At 37.3% G+C, this 18,352-nt stretch overlaps 2 protein-coding genes across 2 annotated transcripts; one reads left to right on the top strand and one right to left on the bottom strand.

Moving 5' to 3' along the window:
* Positions 1–1,919: 1,919 nt before the first annotated feature.
* On the bottom strand, positions 1,920–8,749 carry LOC128957239 (dedicator of cytokinesis protein 3-like). The gene is made up of 11 exons (XM_054302973.1): positions 8,695–8,749; positions 8,464–8,547; positions 8,162–8,267; positions 5,942–8,058; positions 4,843–5,852; positions 4,651–4,736; positions 4,491–4,508; positions 3,744–4,320; positions 3,516–3,657; positions 2,995–3,419; positions 1,920–2,916 (listed from the first exon to the last, which is right to left on the bottom strand). The coding sequence occupies exons 1-11, from the start codon at positions 8,747–8,749 to the stop codon at positions 1,945–1,947; spliced, it is 5,592 nt and encodes a 1,863-aa protein (XP_054158948.1). The 3' UTR covers positions 1,920–1,944.
* A 1,968-nt stretch (positions 8,750–10,717) lies between these two features.
* LOC128957274 (death-inducer obliterator 1-like) lies at positions 10,718–18,191 on the top strand. Its single transcript, XM_054303010.1, has 9 exons — positions 10,718–11,886; positions 11,980–12,158; positions 12,230–12,330; positions 12,403–13,951; positions 14,505–14,908; positions 15,250–15,854; positions 15,941–16,223; positions 16,319–17,407; positions 17,482–18,191. Exons 1-9 carry the CDS (start codon positions 10,741–10,743, stop codon positions 17,976–17,978), a joined length of 5,853 nt encoding a protein of 1,950 aa, XP_054158985.1. The 5' UTR covers positions 10,718–10,740; the 3' UTR covers positions 17,979–18,191.
* The last annotated feature ends 161 nt before the right edge of the window (positions 18,192–18,352 follow it).

Below are 18,352 nucleotides of genomic sequence, written 5' to 3'. Positions count from 1 at the left end.
CACATATTATATAAATACTTTATATAAAATTTTTAATGTAAAAATAATTAAATAATACTAAATAATAAATTTTTTGATTTATATTTTACTGAATTACATGATTTATAGAATATTTTATTATTTTTTAATATTAAGTAGTATATACAGTAGTATAGAGTGGAAAATAAACAATTTTATATATATTTATCTTATACTAAATTGTATTGAATCATTAATAACATTTATAAAATTATAATTAATACTATAAATTACTTACATTATAAACACAAATGACGTTGTACACAAATTACGGTGACAATTAATTACGCTGATTTACATAAATTACGTTTATTATAGACACAAATTACGTTGATTTACATAAATTACGTTTATTATAGACACAAATTACATTTATTATAGACACAAATTACGTTGATATCCACAAATTACGTTTATATTCATAAATTACGATGACAAGAATTATTACGTTAAACTTATTTAGTATTATCTCATCTAATCTCTAATCTCTAATCTCTAATCTCTAATCTCTAATCTCTAATCTAATCTCTAATCTAATCTCTAATCTAATCTCTAATCTAATTACGTTGATATCCACAAATTACGTTGATATCCATAAATTACGTTGATACACACAAATTTCGTTGATATCTACAAATTACGTTGATTTACATAAATTACGTTGATATCTACAAATGACGTTGATATCCACAAATTACGTTAATATTCATAAAATACGTTGATTTACAAAAATTACGTTTATTATAGACACAAATTACGTTTATATCCATAAATTACTTTGAAAATAATTAATTATGTCAATTTACATAAATTACGTTTATTATAGACACAAATTATTTTGATATTAATAAATTACGTTGATTTCCGCAAATTACGCTAATATTCATAAATTACGTTGATTTACATAAATTACGTTTATTATAGACACAAATTATGTTTATATCCATAAATTACTGTGACAATAATTAATTACGTCAATTTACATAAATTACGCTTATTATAGACACAAATTACGTTGATATCTACAAATGACGTGTATATCCATAAATTACGTACACTATATACACAAATAACGTTGATTTGCACAAATTACGCAAATTTATCAAACGTAACCTAACCTAACTCAAATAATTAAAACCTGTAAAAAATCACATATAATATTTGAAAAAATTTATCTAATCCTAACCTATCTAAATTAACCAAACATAACGTAACGAAATAATAAATAGAGAAAATTATAAAATTATAATAAATAAATTATTTAATTAATAATTTTTTTCATATTTGATCGATTGAAGTTTAATTTATTTTAAAATTATTATTATTATTATTCTTACACTTAATATTTTAATTACAAATATTTATATAAAATATTTTTGCTGTTATCAACTAAAAATACAATATTTTTTTAAAGTTTTTGAAAAATTTACATTTTATATAAAAAAATTCAATAATAATTTTTAAATATTACATAATTAAAAAATAAATCACACACATATATATATAAAAAAATCTATTTACTAGTATATTATATACTGGAGATAAATAAAATTTTACAATTACAAAAATTTACATCAAAATAAAAAATTTAAAAAAAATATTGAGTATATAAATAGCTTATTATATATATATTATATAATAGCTTGAAATAGTATAAAATACTTATTTAAAAAAAAAAACAATCAAAAAATAATAATAACTTAAATAATTATAATTCAAACATCAAAAATCTAATAATAATAATAATAATCTATAATTTAAAAAAAAAATAATATTTTAAATAATTAATAAACAAACAAAATAATTAATTAATTAATTAATTGATTTATATATTTAAACTAAAATTAATAAATAAAAATAAATCAATTCATACAAACATATATATATAATAAAATAATTTGAGGGGAATGTTAGGTATGTTAGGTTTTAATCGAGAAGACTAGTATTGTTTTGATGATTATTATTATTATTGTTGACCACCGAAGTATCAGCGGTAGTACCGCCGCCGCCGCCGCCAATGTTGCCGTAGTCGACAGTTGCCGAATGTGTCGCTCGTTTGATAGCTGCCAACAGTGTCGGCGTCGACGGTATACTTTCGATGTCGATATCGATTAGCTTATACTCCAAATCGGTCGAACACTTGCGCTGCCGTCGGGGCAGTACTGGCCTACTGTCCGAATTACTGCCGGTACTACTGTGGCTATGATTGCGCTCCAATGTCGAGGCACGCGGCGGTAACGGTGGACCAGTATTGTTGTTGTTGTTGGTGTTGGTGTTAGTACTGGTCGTCGATGACGCTGACGATGAGGATGTTGTCGATGAATAATGAATAGTATTCAGACCCGAATTGATTGGATGCGATCGGGGTATAGAACGGGATCGTTGGACTCGGGCGGCGCCTCCGTTCTCGAAACCGGCACTTCGAGGCCGAGACAAACAATTGTTGGCCTGATCTTGCGGTACGGAATAGATGTTTTCGTCTAGCATTTGATGGCCATAGACTGCCAGCATTTCGTTGCTGCCAATAGGGTTGGCCGCAAAAGCTGCGGCCGCACTGTTCAGTACAGCCTTTTTGTGTGTATCGCCGCCACCGCCGGGAATCGGTGGCAACGGCTGCGACAGTATCGATGGCCGGCTATCGATGTTTGACTGATGTATGTGCGCCCGCATTGTCTGAAATCGTTCGACCAGTCGCTGATGCAGTGGCCGTACGGCCAACGGTGCCAGTCGGCCATGCAATGTTAGACCGCCTTCCAGTATCCGTACCTGATGTGCAATACCCGACTTCAGTCGGACAACGTGTGCGGCCAGATTAGGATTGGCCGCAATAAAGGCTGGCATCAAAAATGCGTCCATATATTTGGCAACACCACCGTTGACAGCCGCCTCTAGGATACCCTAAAAATCGTAGAAAAATTTTGTGATTATCAATTAATTATCGGTAATTTTTTCATCAAATAATCGGCATTTAATTACTTGTAATCGCATCGATAGCGGCGATATTGACTCGTATTTTGTATCCGAAGTAAAATTTGAGATCAATTTCGACAATTCGGTATTCATATTCTCGATGGTTTCGCAGGCGTGCTCTATCGGCAATACTTGAGTGGTCTGAGTGGCCACTACTTCGAACATCCGTAGGACACCCGGCAGCCGATGCTCTATCTGACAACAGGTTCGTTCAATCCATAGGGATTTGAATTCATTGTTCGGATCGAACGGTGCCCGTTGTACGGGTCGATCGTAAATAAATTTGCGGACACAATTGGTATTATAGTAGCTAAGAGCCGGTTCGGGTACCATATTCTGAACCGATGAACCACTACCGACGCCGTTAGTGTCCATTGATTTCGATATGTACGGCGGTTCGGCAATCGGCTTGACGGCCACTATTTGAATATCTATATACCCGTAAACAACAACAACAACAACATTAAAACTTCTAAACCGGTAATTAAACCAATAGTTTATTTATTTTTAATTAGATCTATACATACATTGTGCCTGAGCTTCGGTAATACTGTCGTCGGGCGGTATATTTTTGGTCATCAGCTGAGCGGCGGGAAACTCCGATTGGATGCGCTGAGTGAAGGCGCCAATCTTTTCCAGTTCGAGTCCGCGAAATATGAATACCCGATTCTGGTTAACGGTAAGCAAACAAACAAAAAATGGACAACAATTAACACACACACACACACACATCCCTGTCCTCCCCGGACCATTACCTGTAAAAATACGGGAAAGTCCAGGCCATAGAAACCGACTTTGAAATATTCGTTTTCGGGCCTTAATTTCGTTAAAATTTTATCCAAAAAATTGGCATGCCTTTTCAATACTAGCGATAGCTTATCCAGTTGATACTGGCGCTCGTAAACCGGTGCCAGTTCCTTACACACGTGGACACCTTCCTCCCAGCAGGCGCCCCGATCAAAATATTCAATAATTTGCTGATATAGTTGCTCTTTTTTCACCAGTTCCGCTGACCCTTCCCAGGACAGTAGGTTTGTATGCAGCTGTAGTGTAAATGCCGATTCGGCATAATTGCCCAGTAGGATATGTAGGGCCGATAGTTTTTCAATATACCTCAGCATAATCGCCGTACGATTACCCGAACATATTTCGTCCCGATAAAATCGTAACAATGCATACGTACACATTAGTACCGAATCGCCATCGCCGCCATCGGCCGACATGACTGTCCTGTAGTCGATCAATAGGGACAACAGTTTCGATAGTGAACCGATAAAACGGTGGCCATCGTCCCGCCAGAGTGGCGTCAATTGTGTTAGTTTTTCGTTTAGACTAATAATAATAATAATAATAATAATAAAATAAAAATTAACCGGTAATTAATTAATAATAAAAAAATTATATATATATAATTAATAGATATAATATAGGATTAAGTTTGTGGGGGAGGGGATGGGAGGGGAGAGAGGGATGGGAGAGATATAAAAGTAAACGAGTCTTACAATTGTTTAACATTATTCCTGTAATAATGTGTTTTATTTTTGTATAGCAATTGATAGTAGAAATAGAGAGAGAAAATTAGATAATTATTTTTCAACATTTTTTAATTAAAAAATATTTAGTTAAAAAAAACTAAAAAAAAATTAATTAATTAATTCATACATAGCTGACAGCAATTCCCGAAATTCGGAATCGCCGGCACCGTTGTTGACCAGTATATCGATTTTGTCGATTAGCGCACATTCGACCTAAACATATATATATATATATATATCGGGTGTAAACAAAAAAAATATCGGGTATTAATAAATAAAAATTTAGGGTTAAAATTACGGTAATTATAACTAAACTAACCTGTTTGAAATTGCCATTACAATTATACTCGACATTAATCATATCGTAAAATATGGGAATCGTTGCCTTCCGCAGATCAGTTTCGGGTACCAGTGTTACCTCCAAAAATGGTGATACCAGGGCCGGGATGAAATTGATTTTCAGGGAACCCAACTGATCCCAGCAGCCGACCAACTGGAAGCCCATCAGTACGCGCATATCGGGACCGTAGTTATCCAAAATGGACATTTGTTTGGCCAGCGAATAGGATTCCAGTTGAAGGGTACGTTGGGTTAGGAAACTGATGGCCAACGAAAAAAATGATCGCCAAACCAGTACATCGAAAGTTAGATCCAAGAAATCGCGGCTCATTATAGCGCACAGCTCCTGTAGTGCGCATAGTATGACCCGATTGGCTGTCATTTTCATCGCTGACCAATGATCGGGAAAGTGGGCCAGTGTTGCGTGAAATGCCGCGAAAATATGACACAATAGCTCTTTTCGCTGACGGTGTGACCGGATTTCAAACAGTTGGATATAATCCGTGTCATTCATACGCTCTAACAGTGATATAAAACAAGTGATAAATTGTGATAAATAGTCGGAATCGTTTTGGCCGCTAATCTCCGATAAGTCAATAATATGTTCGACCATTACGTCCAGTGCACCAATCGATAGCATTTCCGTATCCCGTTGGCTACCGTTTTGCCTCAATTCAATGACAATACGCCTGAGTATTGGTAGCGACTCTTTTTCGACAATATGCAGAACCAGTTGACGGATAACTGTGTCCAACAGTTCAAATCGGGATTCATCATCCGTCCATATCGTCCGACATTTAACCGTTTCATTTATGACCATCAGTTTGGCAGCGATTATCTTATAGTTACCGTCGAATACCGAATTGATAATCATTTTGATTAGTTTTGATAGATTCATAACGTTCAGGACATTGATGAGCTGCGGAAAGGTTATCGGTATCGACACCAGTATCGCCTCCTGTATTGATGTTATACTTTCATCGCTCGGACCTATAATTAGTCGGGGGGGGGGGGGGTAATCACAACAATGGTCAGCAACATATCCATAATAAACATCTATCGGTAATCTCTAATCATACCTTTAGTTTCGATAGTAAGCACCCGATTCAGCGAACCGTACAGTGCAAACATATCCGACCGAAAACTATCGCTATCATCATTGTGACCAGTGGCCCGTGTAAACAATATCCTCGACTGTATAATAAATTTGATCAGCCACGACAAGACGCGCATACATTTCAATATGGCTTCGCGTTTGTGCGAATCGCCGACCATTTCGGCGCATTGTTTTACACACGATATCAGCCCTTTGTGGACAAGTGCTGCGCTAAACTGGGACTCAATGTAGACATCGAGTGCCGGCTCGTAGCTCCTGAATCTCGGTTCAGCCAACGTAGTGAATATATGGATCAACACTTTGAATACTAGTCCCGAATGGCTGGTCGTTGAGCCGTCGTTGTTGGCAAACATTGAAAACAGAGCGTCGAGTACGTCCTCCAAAAATTTGACCAACTCTTCGCCGGGTATTCGCATTACCCGCTGAAGCGCATCGTTAACGGCTTCGGGATTCTGGCGCCATTTGAGTAGCGACAGTAAATCACTGTTTTGGGTGAGTTTGGACGATACCAAACACGTCCGTACGTGACACAGCTCTTTCGGTGAACGGCCAAACAAACCCGAAGTTGAGGCGCACTGGGCGTCCTTCGGTCCCCACGGTATGAATATATAGTCGTTAACGTTATCCAATTTACGGATGTCTTCGCATTTGTAGATATAGAGTTCGTGATCGCCGTCGGGTATACAGGCGCCCATCGGATTGGCCAGCGGTAGGAATGCAAACCCCAGTAGTTTTCGGTCCCTGTCCTTCGACGAACAATGCCGAAACTCGAACCGTATGTGGGCGGCCTCGAACAAGTCCAGCGGTACATAGACTTTCATTTGTTCGCTAAGTTTCGGACAATTCTGGTGATACAAGACATGCGACCGATGATAGGTATGCCTATCGTCGTTGACACCGTTGCTGATGGCCTTATCCTGTATGCCTTCGTCGGTAACCAGACAAGTGGTTACTTCGATATTTTTCGGTATTGTTTTACCGCTTTTTTCGAATTCGGCCGATTCGATGGACAAATAGAAATCGTTTCGAAAATGGCCGGCACTTATAATGTCGCCGAAACTACGGGTCAACGCTACGCAAGTGTTGGGCGCTTCCAGCAAATGGGGCGGCAGTTCATCGCCGCTCATCAGTTTGCAGCTGATGTTGATGTAGGCGTTCTGGCAATGGGTCAGCTTATTGGTCTGTTTGCGCACCAGTATGTCGTAATTGGATGCCATATCTCCCTCGTAGAGTTTCAACGCTACGTCCGAATCTCGGATCAGGTCGGCAATCGGTACCATATTGAAGGCCAGTGCCCGTTTGAAATGGCCGGTTCCCTGAACCGATTTACCCGATCGTTCGTTGACAAACATTTTACCGAAACGCCAAACCTGGACACAAAGCTGCAGGCCGTCGGCACCGCTGCCGCTACCGGCGCTACCGTTGGCGGCCAATGTTTTGGCTGATAAATCGGTAAACACAACTCGGCTGAGTTTGGCATTCGGTTTGTAGCAAAACTTTTCGGTCAGATATTCGTTGCCATCGAATAGCGAAAAATCCATTTGAATTTGATTGCTATCATCGATGCCATTGAAATTAGTTTCGCGTAACTGAAGTAGAAAGTGATTCTTCTTGACATTCTTGACGTCGGGCAGATGTCGGCCGATACTACTCAACGATAGCGAGTGGACACTGTCGGCCGACGATGAACTACCACCACCACCACCGCTGCCGCTGGAATAGTGTGCCAAATGAGCGTCGAGTAGTTCCAGCGGTGATCGCGATTCGGGTTCAACTGGTTCGCCGGTTGGCGTCCGCGGAACAAAATCCAGACCGAGTGTATCGTTACCCCAGTCAAGTTTGCCGACTATTTGCTGGCGTAGTGTACGGCCAATATCGGCCGTACAGGTGGTAGTGGTTGTGACCGACGACGACAACAGTTGTTTGCGCCATTCGATCAGTTCGACCATCGCTACGCGTATGGCCTCGAATCGATGATAGTCTCGTTTCAGATACAGATCGCGCCATTTGTGATGCCATTCGCGCAGTGTGGCCACCACTTCGCGGGCCAACGGATCGTCCAGCGGTGAGCCGTTATCACTATGTTTGAGGAAACACGAAATCAATCAATCAATTAATACCATTCATACAGAAGAGATATATCATTGAATTCATGTTTTTTGTTTGTTTTTTTTTTGGTTACCATTTCTTGTTATCATATTTGCCGCCATAAGTCTTGATGTGGACATAATGTGCGGGAAATATACCAATTTTACAACAGTTTCGTTGGGAATATCCTCGAAACCAACCTAATTGATGACATTGTGGATCAAATTGTAAGAAGAAATGTGTGTTTTTTTATTGATATCAAGAGAGACAGAGAGAGAGACAGAGAGAGAGACAGAGAGAGAGACAGAGAGAGAGACAGAGAGAGACAGAGACAGAGAGAGAGAGAGAGAGAAAGAGAGGCAGAGAGAGAAAGAGAGAGAGAGACGTCAGTCATACCATTAGATTCTTGTAAAATGACGACAATATCGCCGACACAGAGCTCAAGACAATGTCTGGATTGGTGTCTAAAGTTATGAATGGCTGTCAATATATGATATAAATTCAAAAAATCAAAACAAAAAAAAACAATTAATAAGTTTTGGATTTAATTTATAGACAATTATTACAACATTAATAATAATGACTGTCAACTAAGTTAATTGTTGCAATCATTATCATCACACTTACCGATAGCTAACTGTTTGCCATTCAATGTGTGCCACGAATTGCTATTATCTTTCATTATTATTATTATTATACACTGAGAGAAAAAAATTATAAAAAAAATTATTTTTTTCTCTACGTGTAGTTACTAATAATCATTTAAATAGTTATTATAATTATTAGACATTATATATTAATTTTTGTTTGTTTGGTTTTTATGATATATTGATAATTAAATTTGAAATTTTAAATAAACACAAAATATTAAACAAAAATTTTTGATAATAATTATCAATAAATTTATGTCTATATATATATATATATATATATATATATATAAAACACTTGTAATTATTATTAATTATTAATAATTATTTATTAGACATGATATCGCAAATATTTTTTTTTAAATTATAATAATAACTATGTATTATTTTTAATTTTTTTTTTGGTTAAAATTTAAGTATTTATTTATATATGATATTACACTTCCTTATTAAAAACAATTAGTAATAAAAACAAAACAAAAATAAGTAGCAAACTGTCAATTCAATTATGATATTTAAAATAAAATAATTTTATAACAAAATTTTTTAAGTTTTAGTTAATACTGTATATAATATCATATTATTATTATTTTGTTTTAATAAAAACATTTTTATAAAAAATCTTTGGTTACAATATAAACATTAAAAATATAATTAGTATTTTTTAAAAAAAAATTTATGATGATTATTATTATTATTATTAAAGTTAGACAGATCAAATTATCAAATACATGATAAAAAATATAAAATTATTAATAAAAAACTTGGAGATTCACTGGTATTTTATATATATATTAAAATTTTTAAAAAATAATATTTATATCATTTATAATTTAAAAAAAAAAAAAATGAGTATGATAATAAAAATTGAGTATCATATAAAAAGTGTAAAAATATCTATAGATTATTTTTAATATATTACAATTAAAATAATCACATTTTTAATTATTATTATTATTATTAGCTAGTTGATTATATAATAATAATAAATATTATTATATATTTTTACAATGTCAATGTCATTATAAATAACACACACACTGTACATATACACTGTAGTATAAAAACATGTATTACTGTATACTATAGATTACCCATACATTTATAAAGTCTATTATTATTATTGTTATTGTTTATCGATTTTTTTTTAATTTCATGGGTTATTATATACTCATGGGTTTTGACAGTACTATTCAAAATCAAAAAATCACACACAAAAACATATATAGTATATTACCCCTTCATATACAACGTTACATATTTTATTTTGACCAAATAAAAAATGCACATGTTCAAAAAAAATTTCAAATTTAAATTATATTGTTAATAATATCAATATTTAGTTAAAAAAAATAAAATTATTAAAAGTATTTATTTATTTTATTTAAAATTAATTTTTGTCTAAAATTTAATTAATTAAAAATATTATTTACTATTATATATATATATAGAAATAGTTATTATTAATGGATCCCCAAAAATAAAATAAATTGATTATTGATTTTAATTAAATAATACCAACAAAAAAAAACTGTTCATTAAAAACGTACACCACAATTTATATACATTAATTTTATTGACCCCCTCCCTCCCTCCCTCCTATTCAATGTAATATCTATTGAAAAACACTAAACCATTATAGTAAAAAAAAAAACGTAACATCATATATGAGTATTTCAAAAAACTGCAAAACAAAAATTATAAACACATTGATAGTACAGTACTGTATAACATACAGTAATAACTTGTAAAATGGGCATAACTCATGTGTTTGGCGCTCAAAATTGTACATATAGTAGCAGAAACATTACTATGAAACACTTTAAAACATATATAGAATACCTATACGAATAACTAATCTAAAATAGTACTGTTAGTTCGGTATAGTTTAATTCAATTCAATATTACTAGTTAAATACCAAATAGTTAAGCCCTTATTCCTTATTGGACAATCCTATTGTGTGTTTAGTATTGAATATAATAATAATAATAATAATAATAACAACACAAATGTCATAACAAGATGGAGACCGAAGCGATGGTCGAGGACTCCGTGGGCATCGCCGAGGATTTAGTGGACGCATTGGACACAATGTTACAGAATATGACCTCATTGGACATCGTTCATCACGACCATCACTATTGCCGCCGTTACGAATACTATGTATCGGCTGCGGCAATGGTGGACACGACTGCGATGGCGATACCGAACACTAGTGCTGGTGTTGGTGTTGGCGCTCAACAACAACCGTCGGCCGACGATAACAACCATCAGTTGCCGGTAGTTCTACCGCCACTGGACGACTCGACAGTAGCGACTACACTGGCCGATACGGTCGCAGCCGCCCAGTTGGTCGATACGGTTACGACGGCTGCGTACGGCGGCAGCGGTAGTGGTAGTCATCCGACGACACCAGTGATGAAAACATCATCTGCCCAGCCGTTGACGCCAACAACAAATGTTTTGGCCGCGGCCGCAGTCACCGCTGCTGCTGTTGACCACCAGTGCGCGCCGTCTACATCGTCCGAATTGGACGACGTGATTGCCGCTCTACGAGCCGTCGAAAGTGGTCACAGTCTACTGTCAGATCAGCCATCATCGGTGGCAGCGACGGCGGCGGCGACACCTGTCGTTCCCATCACTACTGCCAGTAGTAGTAGTATTAGTGGTAGTAATAGTAGTAGTTTTGGCGCTACAAACAGTTTTACCGCCAAAGACAGTCCGACAACTGTTAGTAGTGTCCATAATACTAGTGCTCCGATGGTGGCGGCGGCTGTGGCCAACACTCCCAAAGCGGCTGCCATTAGCAACGATGCCATTACTACGCCCGTGGCCACCACCACCATCACCGCAGCCGCTGAACAAACAACAACGTCCACTGGCCGACAGCAGCGAACACGACGTAAACCAAAACGATGGGATGACGACGAAGTTGAGGTAGATTTTAGCGGACAGTTGGGTATTCTGGCTGAACAACAACAACAACAGTCGACAGCAGCAGCGGCGGCAGCAGTAGCTGCTGGTAAACAACAACAGCCGACGGTAACGGCGGCAGGAAAACAATTGGACAAAGAGTCCGATAATAATAATAATAATAATCGGACGACAAACAAGAGGTCGCTGACGACAAACATTAATAGCAATAATGTTATCAATAAGAAACTGAAGGTTTGTTTGTTTCTGTTGTTGTGGTTATTGTTTATCACTTGGATTTGTTTGGAACCGTTTAACCGATTTTTTTTGGTTTTGTTTTTTTTGAAGGCCACAAATGACAAGAAAGCTCCTGTCATTCCTTCAGATAACGATGAAGAAGCTGATGATAATGACAGCAACGATGATGATGATGACAAAGATGGTAGCAATGATGACGACGACGATGATGATGAAGACGATGAAAATGAATCTGATTTTGGATCAGATGACGATCCGGACAAACTATGGTTTATTTTTATTTATTTTTTATATATATATGTTATTTATTTTATTTATTTGTTTCTTTCAATTATTAAAGGTGTATATGTCGTCAGCCGCACGACAATAGGTTTATGATTGGCTGCGACTCCTGTGAGGAATGGTTCCACGGAAAGTGTGTTAACGTAACCAAACAGCAAGGTTTGTACTATTGTTGTTGTTGTTGGTGTTTATTAATTGGTTATTATTTTTTTGTGTGTATCACAACTGTAGGTCGTATTTGGGAAAAGGAGGGCAAAGAATGGATATGTCAGACCTGTCAGAAAGGTATCGCCGATGGCGTCAAACGCGACGATCTGAAGAAGCAAGCGGACGATAAACGGGCCAAACAGGAAGCAAAAGAACGAATTCAGGCACAAACCAAACGACTGGCGAGAGAAAAGTTTCTGAAAAAAGAGGAAAAGACTCGCGAGAATAATAATAATAATTCACGTAATATTCGTGACAACCGCCGTCGGTCGTCATCGACGGGTTCAGCGGCGGCGGCGACGACGAAAAAAACAAAGAAAAACGCACAACAAAAACAATCGTCCGATAAGACCAACAACAACAAGAAGTCAAAAACACCGAAACAATCACCGATTACCCCATTGCCGGCCGATGTAGTGGCCGCGGCTGTGGTTGCCGTCGACGCCCGTAAACTGTCGAAAATGCCGCCAAAAAAACGCGAACTACATCTGCGTCATCAGGAAGCGGAAGAGTCGGAGAAATTGAAAAAATTGATTAAATCATCGAAAAAAGATCTCAACAAAAAACGCGAACAATTGTTGGCCAAAAAACGAACGTCAAAAGATTCGTTATCGCTGGACGAATCGTCGTCGGGTGCGACCACTCCCGGTGGCGGCGTCGGCGGCGGTAAACATCGAGACAGTGTTGACTACGAACCGATATCCAAAGTGGTTCCCGTTGTACGCAAACCCGAACATAAAAAGAAACACAAAGACGCCATCGATATGTCTGTACAGGACCTGTTCAAAGCCGAACCCATCAAAAAGTCATCGATCACTAATCCGCCCACAACTCCGACAACACCCGGCACTCCCAACAACAACAATAACATCAACAGCAATACTAATACGCCGTTTGGTAGCAGCAGCCGAAAGCTGTCGATAGATTCGCGCCGTTTGTCCACAACTGGTGGTTCGGCGGCTGCTGCGGCCGCTCATGAACGGCCATGTCCGGCCGGTTGTGGCCGACAGGTGACGGCCGCCAACAACAATAGCATCTACTGTAGCAACGATTGTATTGAATCGCATGTTAAAGAAATGTTGAAATTGTTGCGCAATAATCGTCGCGAACGATCGGATTCGGGCAATAAAATCAAAGAAATCGATCGCCGAGTAGTTGTCGTCGAAAAGTCAAGCGGTCGGCTACTGTCCGGTAAAGACGGTATACCCGAACGCGAGGTATTGGAGTTTATTAAGTCGAATCCGACATACGAAGTGTTTCGGCCGTCAAATCTCAAGCAAACAACAACAACAACAACGCCGACATCGTTACCAACAACGCCGTTGTCTTCGTCCGATAGGAAAAGGATTGGCAACGGCGGCGGCGGTAGTGGTGGTGACGATTCGTCTAGTCTTAAGTCGCCGCTGAAGAGTCCGAAGAAAGATTCGGCATCGGCGGACAAAAGTGGCCCGAATCGGACGCCATTAGTTCGAAGCAATAGCCGCAGCGGATCGGATATAGCCAGGATTGGCGACGGAGTGGATCCCATTCGTACCAATGTTAAGACAACACTAAAGGATGCATTGATTAACAGGTATTTTCTATTTTTTTTAAAAAATAAGATTCAATTATCTTATTATTTGATTAAATCATTTCATTTTACATAAAAATCATTGAATTATTTTTTTTAATCTTTTTATTTATTTGTTATTTATTTAAATTATTATTTTTTGTTGTTGTTGTTGATTACAATTTATACTTTATTTATTTTATATATATATATATATATATATATCTTAGAATCTCATAATATATTATTTAATTTATTTATTTGTTAATTGTTTTCAATTGTATTATTATTATCATCTCATATATATATATATATATATACTACCGGTATATCCCATACCATAACATCCACTATTCATATTATTATTATTATTATTATTATCTCATTATAATTAGTCATTGAATAATAGCATTTTCAATTACCAAATTAAATTGCATTATATATATATATATATATTTATTTTATTTATAAATTTTTTTTTCTCATTTATTTTTTTTCCCGGTTATTATTATTGTTATTATTTCGGTGTCATTATGTTTTTGCCATTAAACCAACCAAAACCAACCAAAACCAACAGATGTAAAGAAGCAAACGAATCGGCGCCCAACACACAGGACATCCAGAAGATTGCCAATCGTATCGAAGAAGAACTATTCAAACTGTTCAATAGGGATACATCCGGCAAATACCGTAACAAATATCGGTCACTGATATTCAATTTGAAAGATCAGAAAAATCAGGGCCTATATCGTAAGGTTATCGGCGGTAAAATATCGCCGGAACGTCTGGTACAGATGTCGGCCGACGAACTGGCCTCAAGCGAACTGGCCAAATGGCGCGAACGCGAAAAGATATCGATGTTGGAAATGATTAAACGAGATGCGGCCGAAAAAGCTAATCAAGTTATCGTCAAAAAGACACATAAAGGCGAAGAACTAATTGAATCCAATAGCGACGGTCAGGCCGTCGAAGCAAAATTAGGTAACCGTTTGTTTTTTTTTTTGTTGTTATTATTATTATTATTATTATTATTATTATTATTATAATTATCGGTTTTATTGATTGTTTGTTTTATTTATTATTATTATTAAATTTACCGTAAATTTAGTTGTTGTTGTTGTTATAATAATTACCGATTTTATTGTTTGTTTTTATTTATTATTATTATTATATTTACCGTAAATTTAGTTGTTGTTGTTATAATAATTACCGATTTTATTGTTTGTTTTTATTTATTATTATTATTATATTTACCGTAAAATTTTTGTTGGTATTATTATTATAATAATTACCGTTTTTTTTATTGTTTTTCTTTCCTGAAGATGATTTGAACGCCGCCACCGGAACAACAACATCGACCACAATAGCCAACAATCTCCTAACGACAGCAACACCTGTTACGTCCATATTGGACGACCTGATGGGCGTATCGACAGTGGATACTACTGGCCAGCATCGGTCTCATTTGTTTTCCAACAATTGTCGCATTTGTCTCAGCAAACAAACCGCTGACGATATTAGTGGCGGCAAATCTGATGGCGTCGGCGGCAACAAATCGACGGCACACTTGTTAACCGATAAGTCTAAGACAACGGCAACAACGCGGTCGCGGCCGACACCCAAACGTATTCGAGTGGATCCCGATTCGGCAAACAGAATACTGATGGAAGCGGCAAAACTTAGTTCATCGGTAATTGGATTGCGTGGCAGCGGTGAGGACGACGATAGCCGCGAACAGCAGCCAACTTCTACTACATCGACGACAACAGCGGCTGCGGCAACAACAACATTGTCGTCGCCCGAAGTACCCAGTAGTTCATCGGTGGCCCGACCCGTATGGCGTGGATCGATATTCATGCAGGACGTGGCCAAGTTTTCGGCCAATGCTACAAAAGTTAGCGGATCGGTAGCCGAATATTTAGCACAGGTATTGATTAATAACAACAACAACAAAAATATTGAATTAGTTTTTTAATTACTATTTTTTTTTTAATTACCGATTGTTTTATATAGGATGTCTCGCAACAGATAACAGTCTGCGGCCGTATAGCACCCGAACAAGTGTTGGATTATCTGAAAAAACTTAAATACAGTCTGAAAACTGAAATCGGTTTAGTAAAGTTTGTCGCCCGAAAAGATGACCGAATCGGTTACGACGCGTTTTTCGATTATCTTGACACTCGGGGCCGATACGGTGTTGTCGGCAATACTGGCAAATGGCTAAAAGATTTCTATATATTACCGCTACCGCGCAATAAGGACGTACCCGATGTACTATTACCGTTTGACGGACCGGGTATTTAGAAAAATATAACTAAAAAATTTAATTTATGTTTTTTCTTTTTGATAACAATTTTTGTCTTTTAATTATTTTTTAAAATACAAAAAAAGGTTTGGACAAGAAGTCCAATCGGCCGAACCTATTGTTAGGTATATTGATTCGTACGAAACGACACGCGCCGTCATCGATGTCATCATCGGCGGCACAAAACCTATCAAACAATAGCGGTTTGTTGTCGCATAAATCGACAAATAAGTCGTCGTTGTCGTCCTCCTCCTCCACAACCAACACCTCTTCTACCACTAATACTACTACTAATGCAACCAATGATCACGCGTTCCGTTCATATACACCGCCGCCTAAAGCACCGAAACAACAGATTTCGTCTAACGAATCGATGTCTTCGTCATCGTCGCCGCCGACAACTGCCGACGACAATAGCAAAGACATCGAAGACGATGACGTGTCGTATACACCGCCGCACATGTCATCGTCGACGGCAATGTTTAAACCCATTCCCTCTATAAAGACTACAACAATAACAAAAATATCAACAAAAACGTCGACAACAAAGTCATTGATGGCTAACAACACAGCTGGCGATGATAACAACAATGATGACGACGAGCCATACGATCCCGAAGAGGTTGATCTTTCCTCATCGGTAACACCCGAAACATCTACTAAGTCGTCGATTGACGACCTAATGGATCAAATAGCCAACAGTACAAATCCGGTAGAGATGACCACATCGGTGCTAACAGCTATAGCCAGTTCAACGAATCTCGACCAACAGCGCCGTCTATTGCAACAGTTGACCGCCAAAGTGGACGAACAGAAACGCCAATTGGAGGCACAGAAGGCCGAAGCCGAACGGCAATCGGTTTTGTTGACGACAACAACCGCGTCGACGACGACTTCCTCCTCATCTAATCCTTCATCATCTTTATCGTTGACCACCACTACCGCCGCCGCCGCCGCCACCACATCGTCAACCATTCCCGGTCTGGACGGACAGTTTGCTTCATCGTTGAACGACATTCACATACCCGACAATCTCAAAGACATACTGAATAATGTCAAATGTAAGACACAGGAGATCGAGCGCCAACAGGAACGGCTGCGAGCAGTTGCCGCTTCGGGTTTCAAATTTGACGATCCGATTGTCAAAAATTTTGCATCAAAAACATTGGGCAAAGGTTTGCATTGATTTAAATCCACTCAAAAAATTAAAATCAATAATTATATGTCTTTATCTCTATCTATCATTTAGACGCCAACATCGATGATGACTTACCCGTCGATGACGAACCCATGGATATCGATGACGACGACGACTTACCAGAAGTCAAGACCACTATCATTGAAATCAATAAAAACCCAGTGATCGGCAACAGTGAGTCCACGTCTACTAGTACTACCACTACCAACACCGCTGCTGCTACTGCTGTTGTCGTACAGAAAACAGTAACCGATCCGCGATTGCGGTCCAAAAAACAGACACCTTTGTCGTCGTCCGCGTCGGCGACGGCGGCGGCGAAAAAAGATGTCGTGACCAGCGGTGGCGATGGCAGTCATGTGGCCGATATGACTGCCGACGAATTGCTCGAAAAGGCCAGACAACAGATGGCTGTATTGGCACAGATGGAGGCCCGGGATAGTCCTGTTAGCGGCGGCGGCGGTAAAGATGCCGGCAATACAAACATCAATAATAATAAGACAAAAAATAGTTCACAAAAAATCAAAATTGAATGGAAACGGAAAAAATAATTTTTTTTTCTAATAAAACACAAATAAAATGGATTAGACTGTAGTTGTGATGGTGTGGGTGTGTGTGTGTGTGCGTGTGTTGTACTGACCGACCAAACCAATGATGAATATATTTGTATATTATATTGAAGTGAATGTATGATTAGGGTTAACACACACACAAACAAACAGACCATACATTTTAAACAATTAATTAATTAATAATAAGTTTTTTTCTATATATATATATAGAAACCAATAAAATCTCGTTTTTGTTATTATTATTATTATTATTATAAAATAATAAGATATTAATTATTGATTATATAATTATTTTTTGTTCAATTTTTTTTTTGTTTCTTTCATCAATTGTTTAATTATTATTATTAATTTTT

Source organism: Oppia nitens, unplaced genomic scaffold (genome assembly GCF_028296485.1).
Source record: "Oppia nitens isolate AA-2021 unplaced genomic scaffold, nextdenovo-longstitch-racon4-pilon3 scaffold39_pilon_pilon_pilon, whole genome shotgun sequence".
Lineage (NCBI taxonomy): Eukaryota > Metazoa > Arthropoda > Arachnida > Sarcoptiformes > Oppiidae > Oppia > Oppia nitens.
Note: the sequence above shows the minus strand (reverse complement) of the source record. Positions and strands in the feature narration are given on the sequence as shown.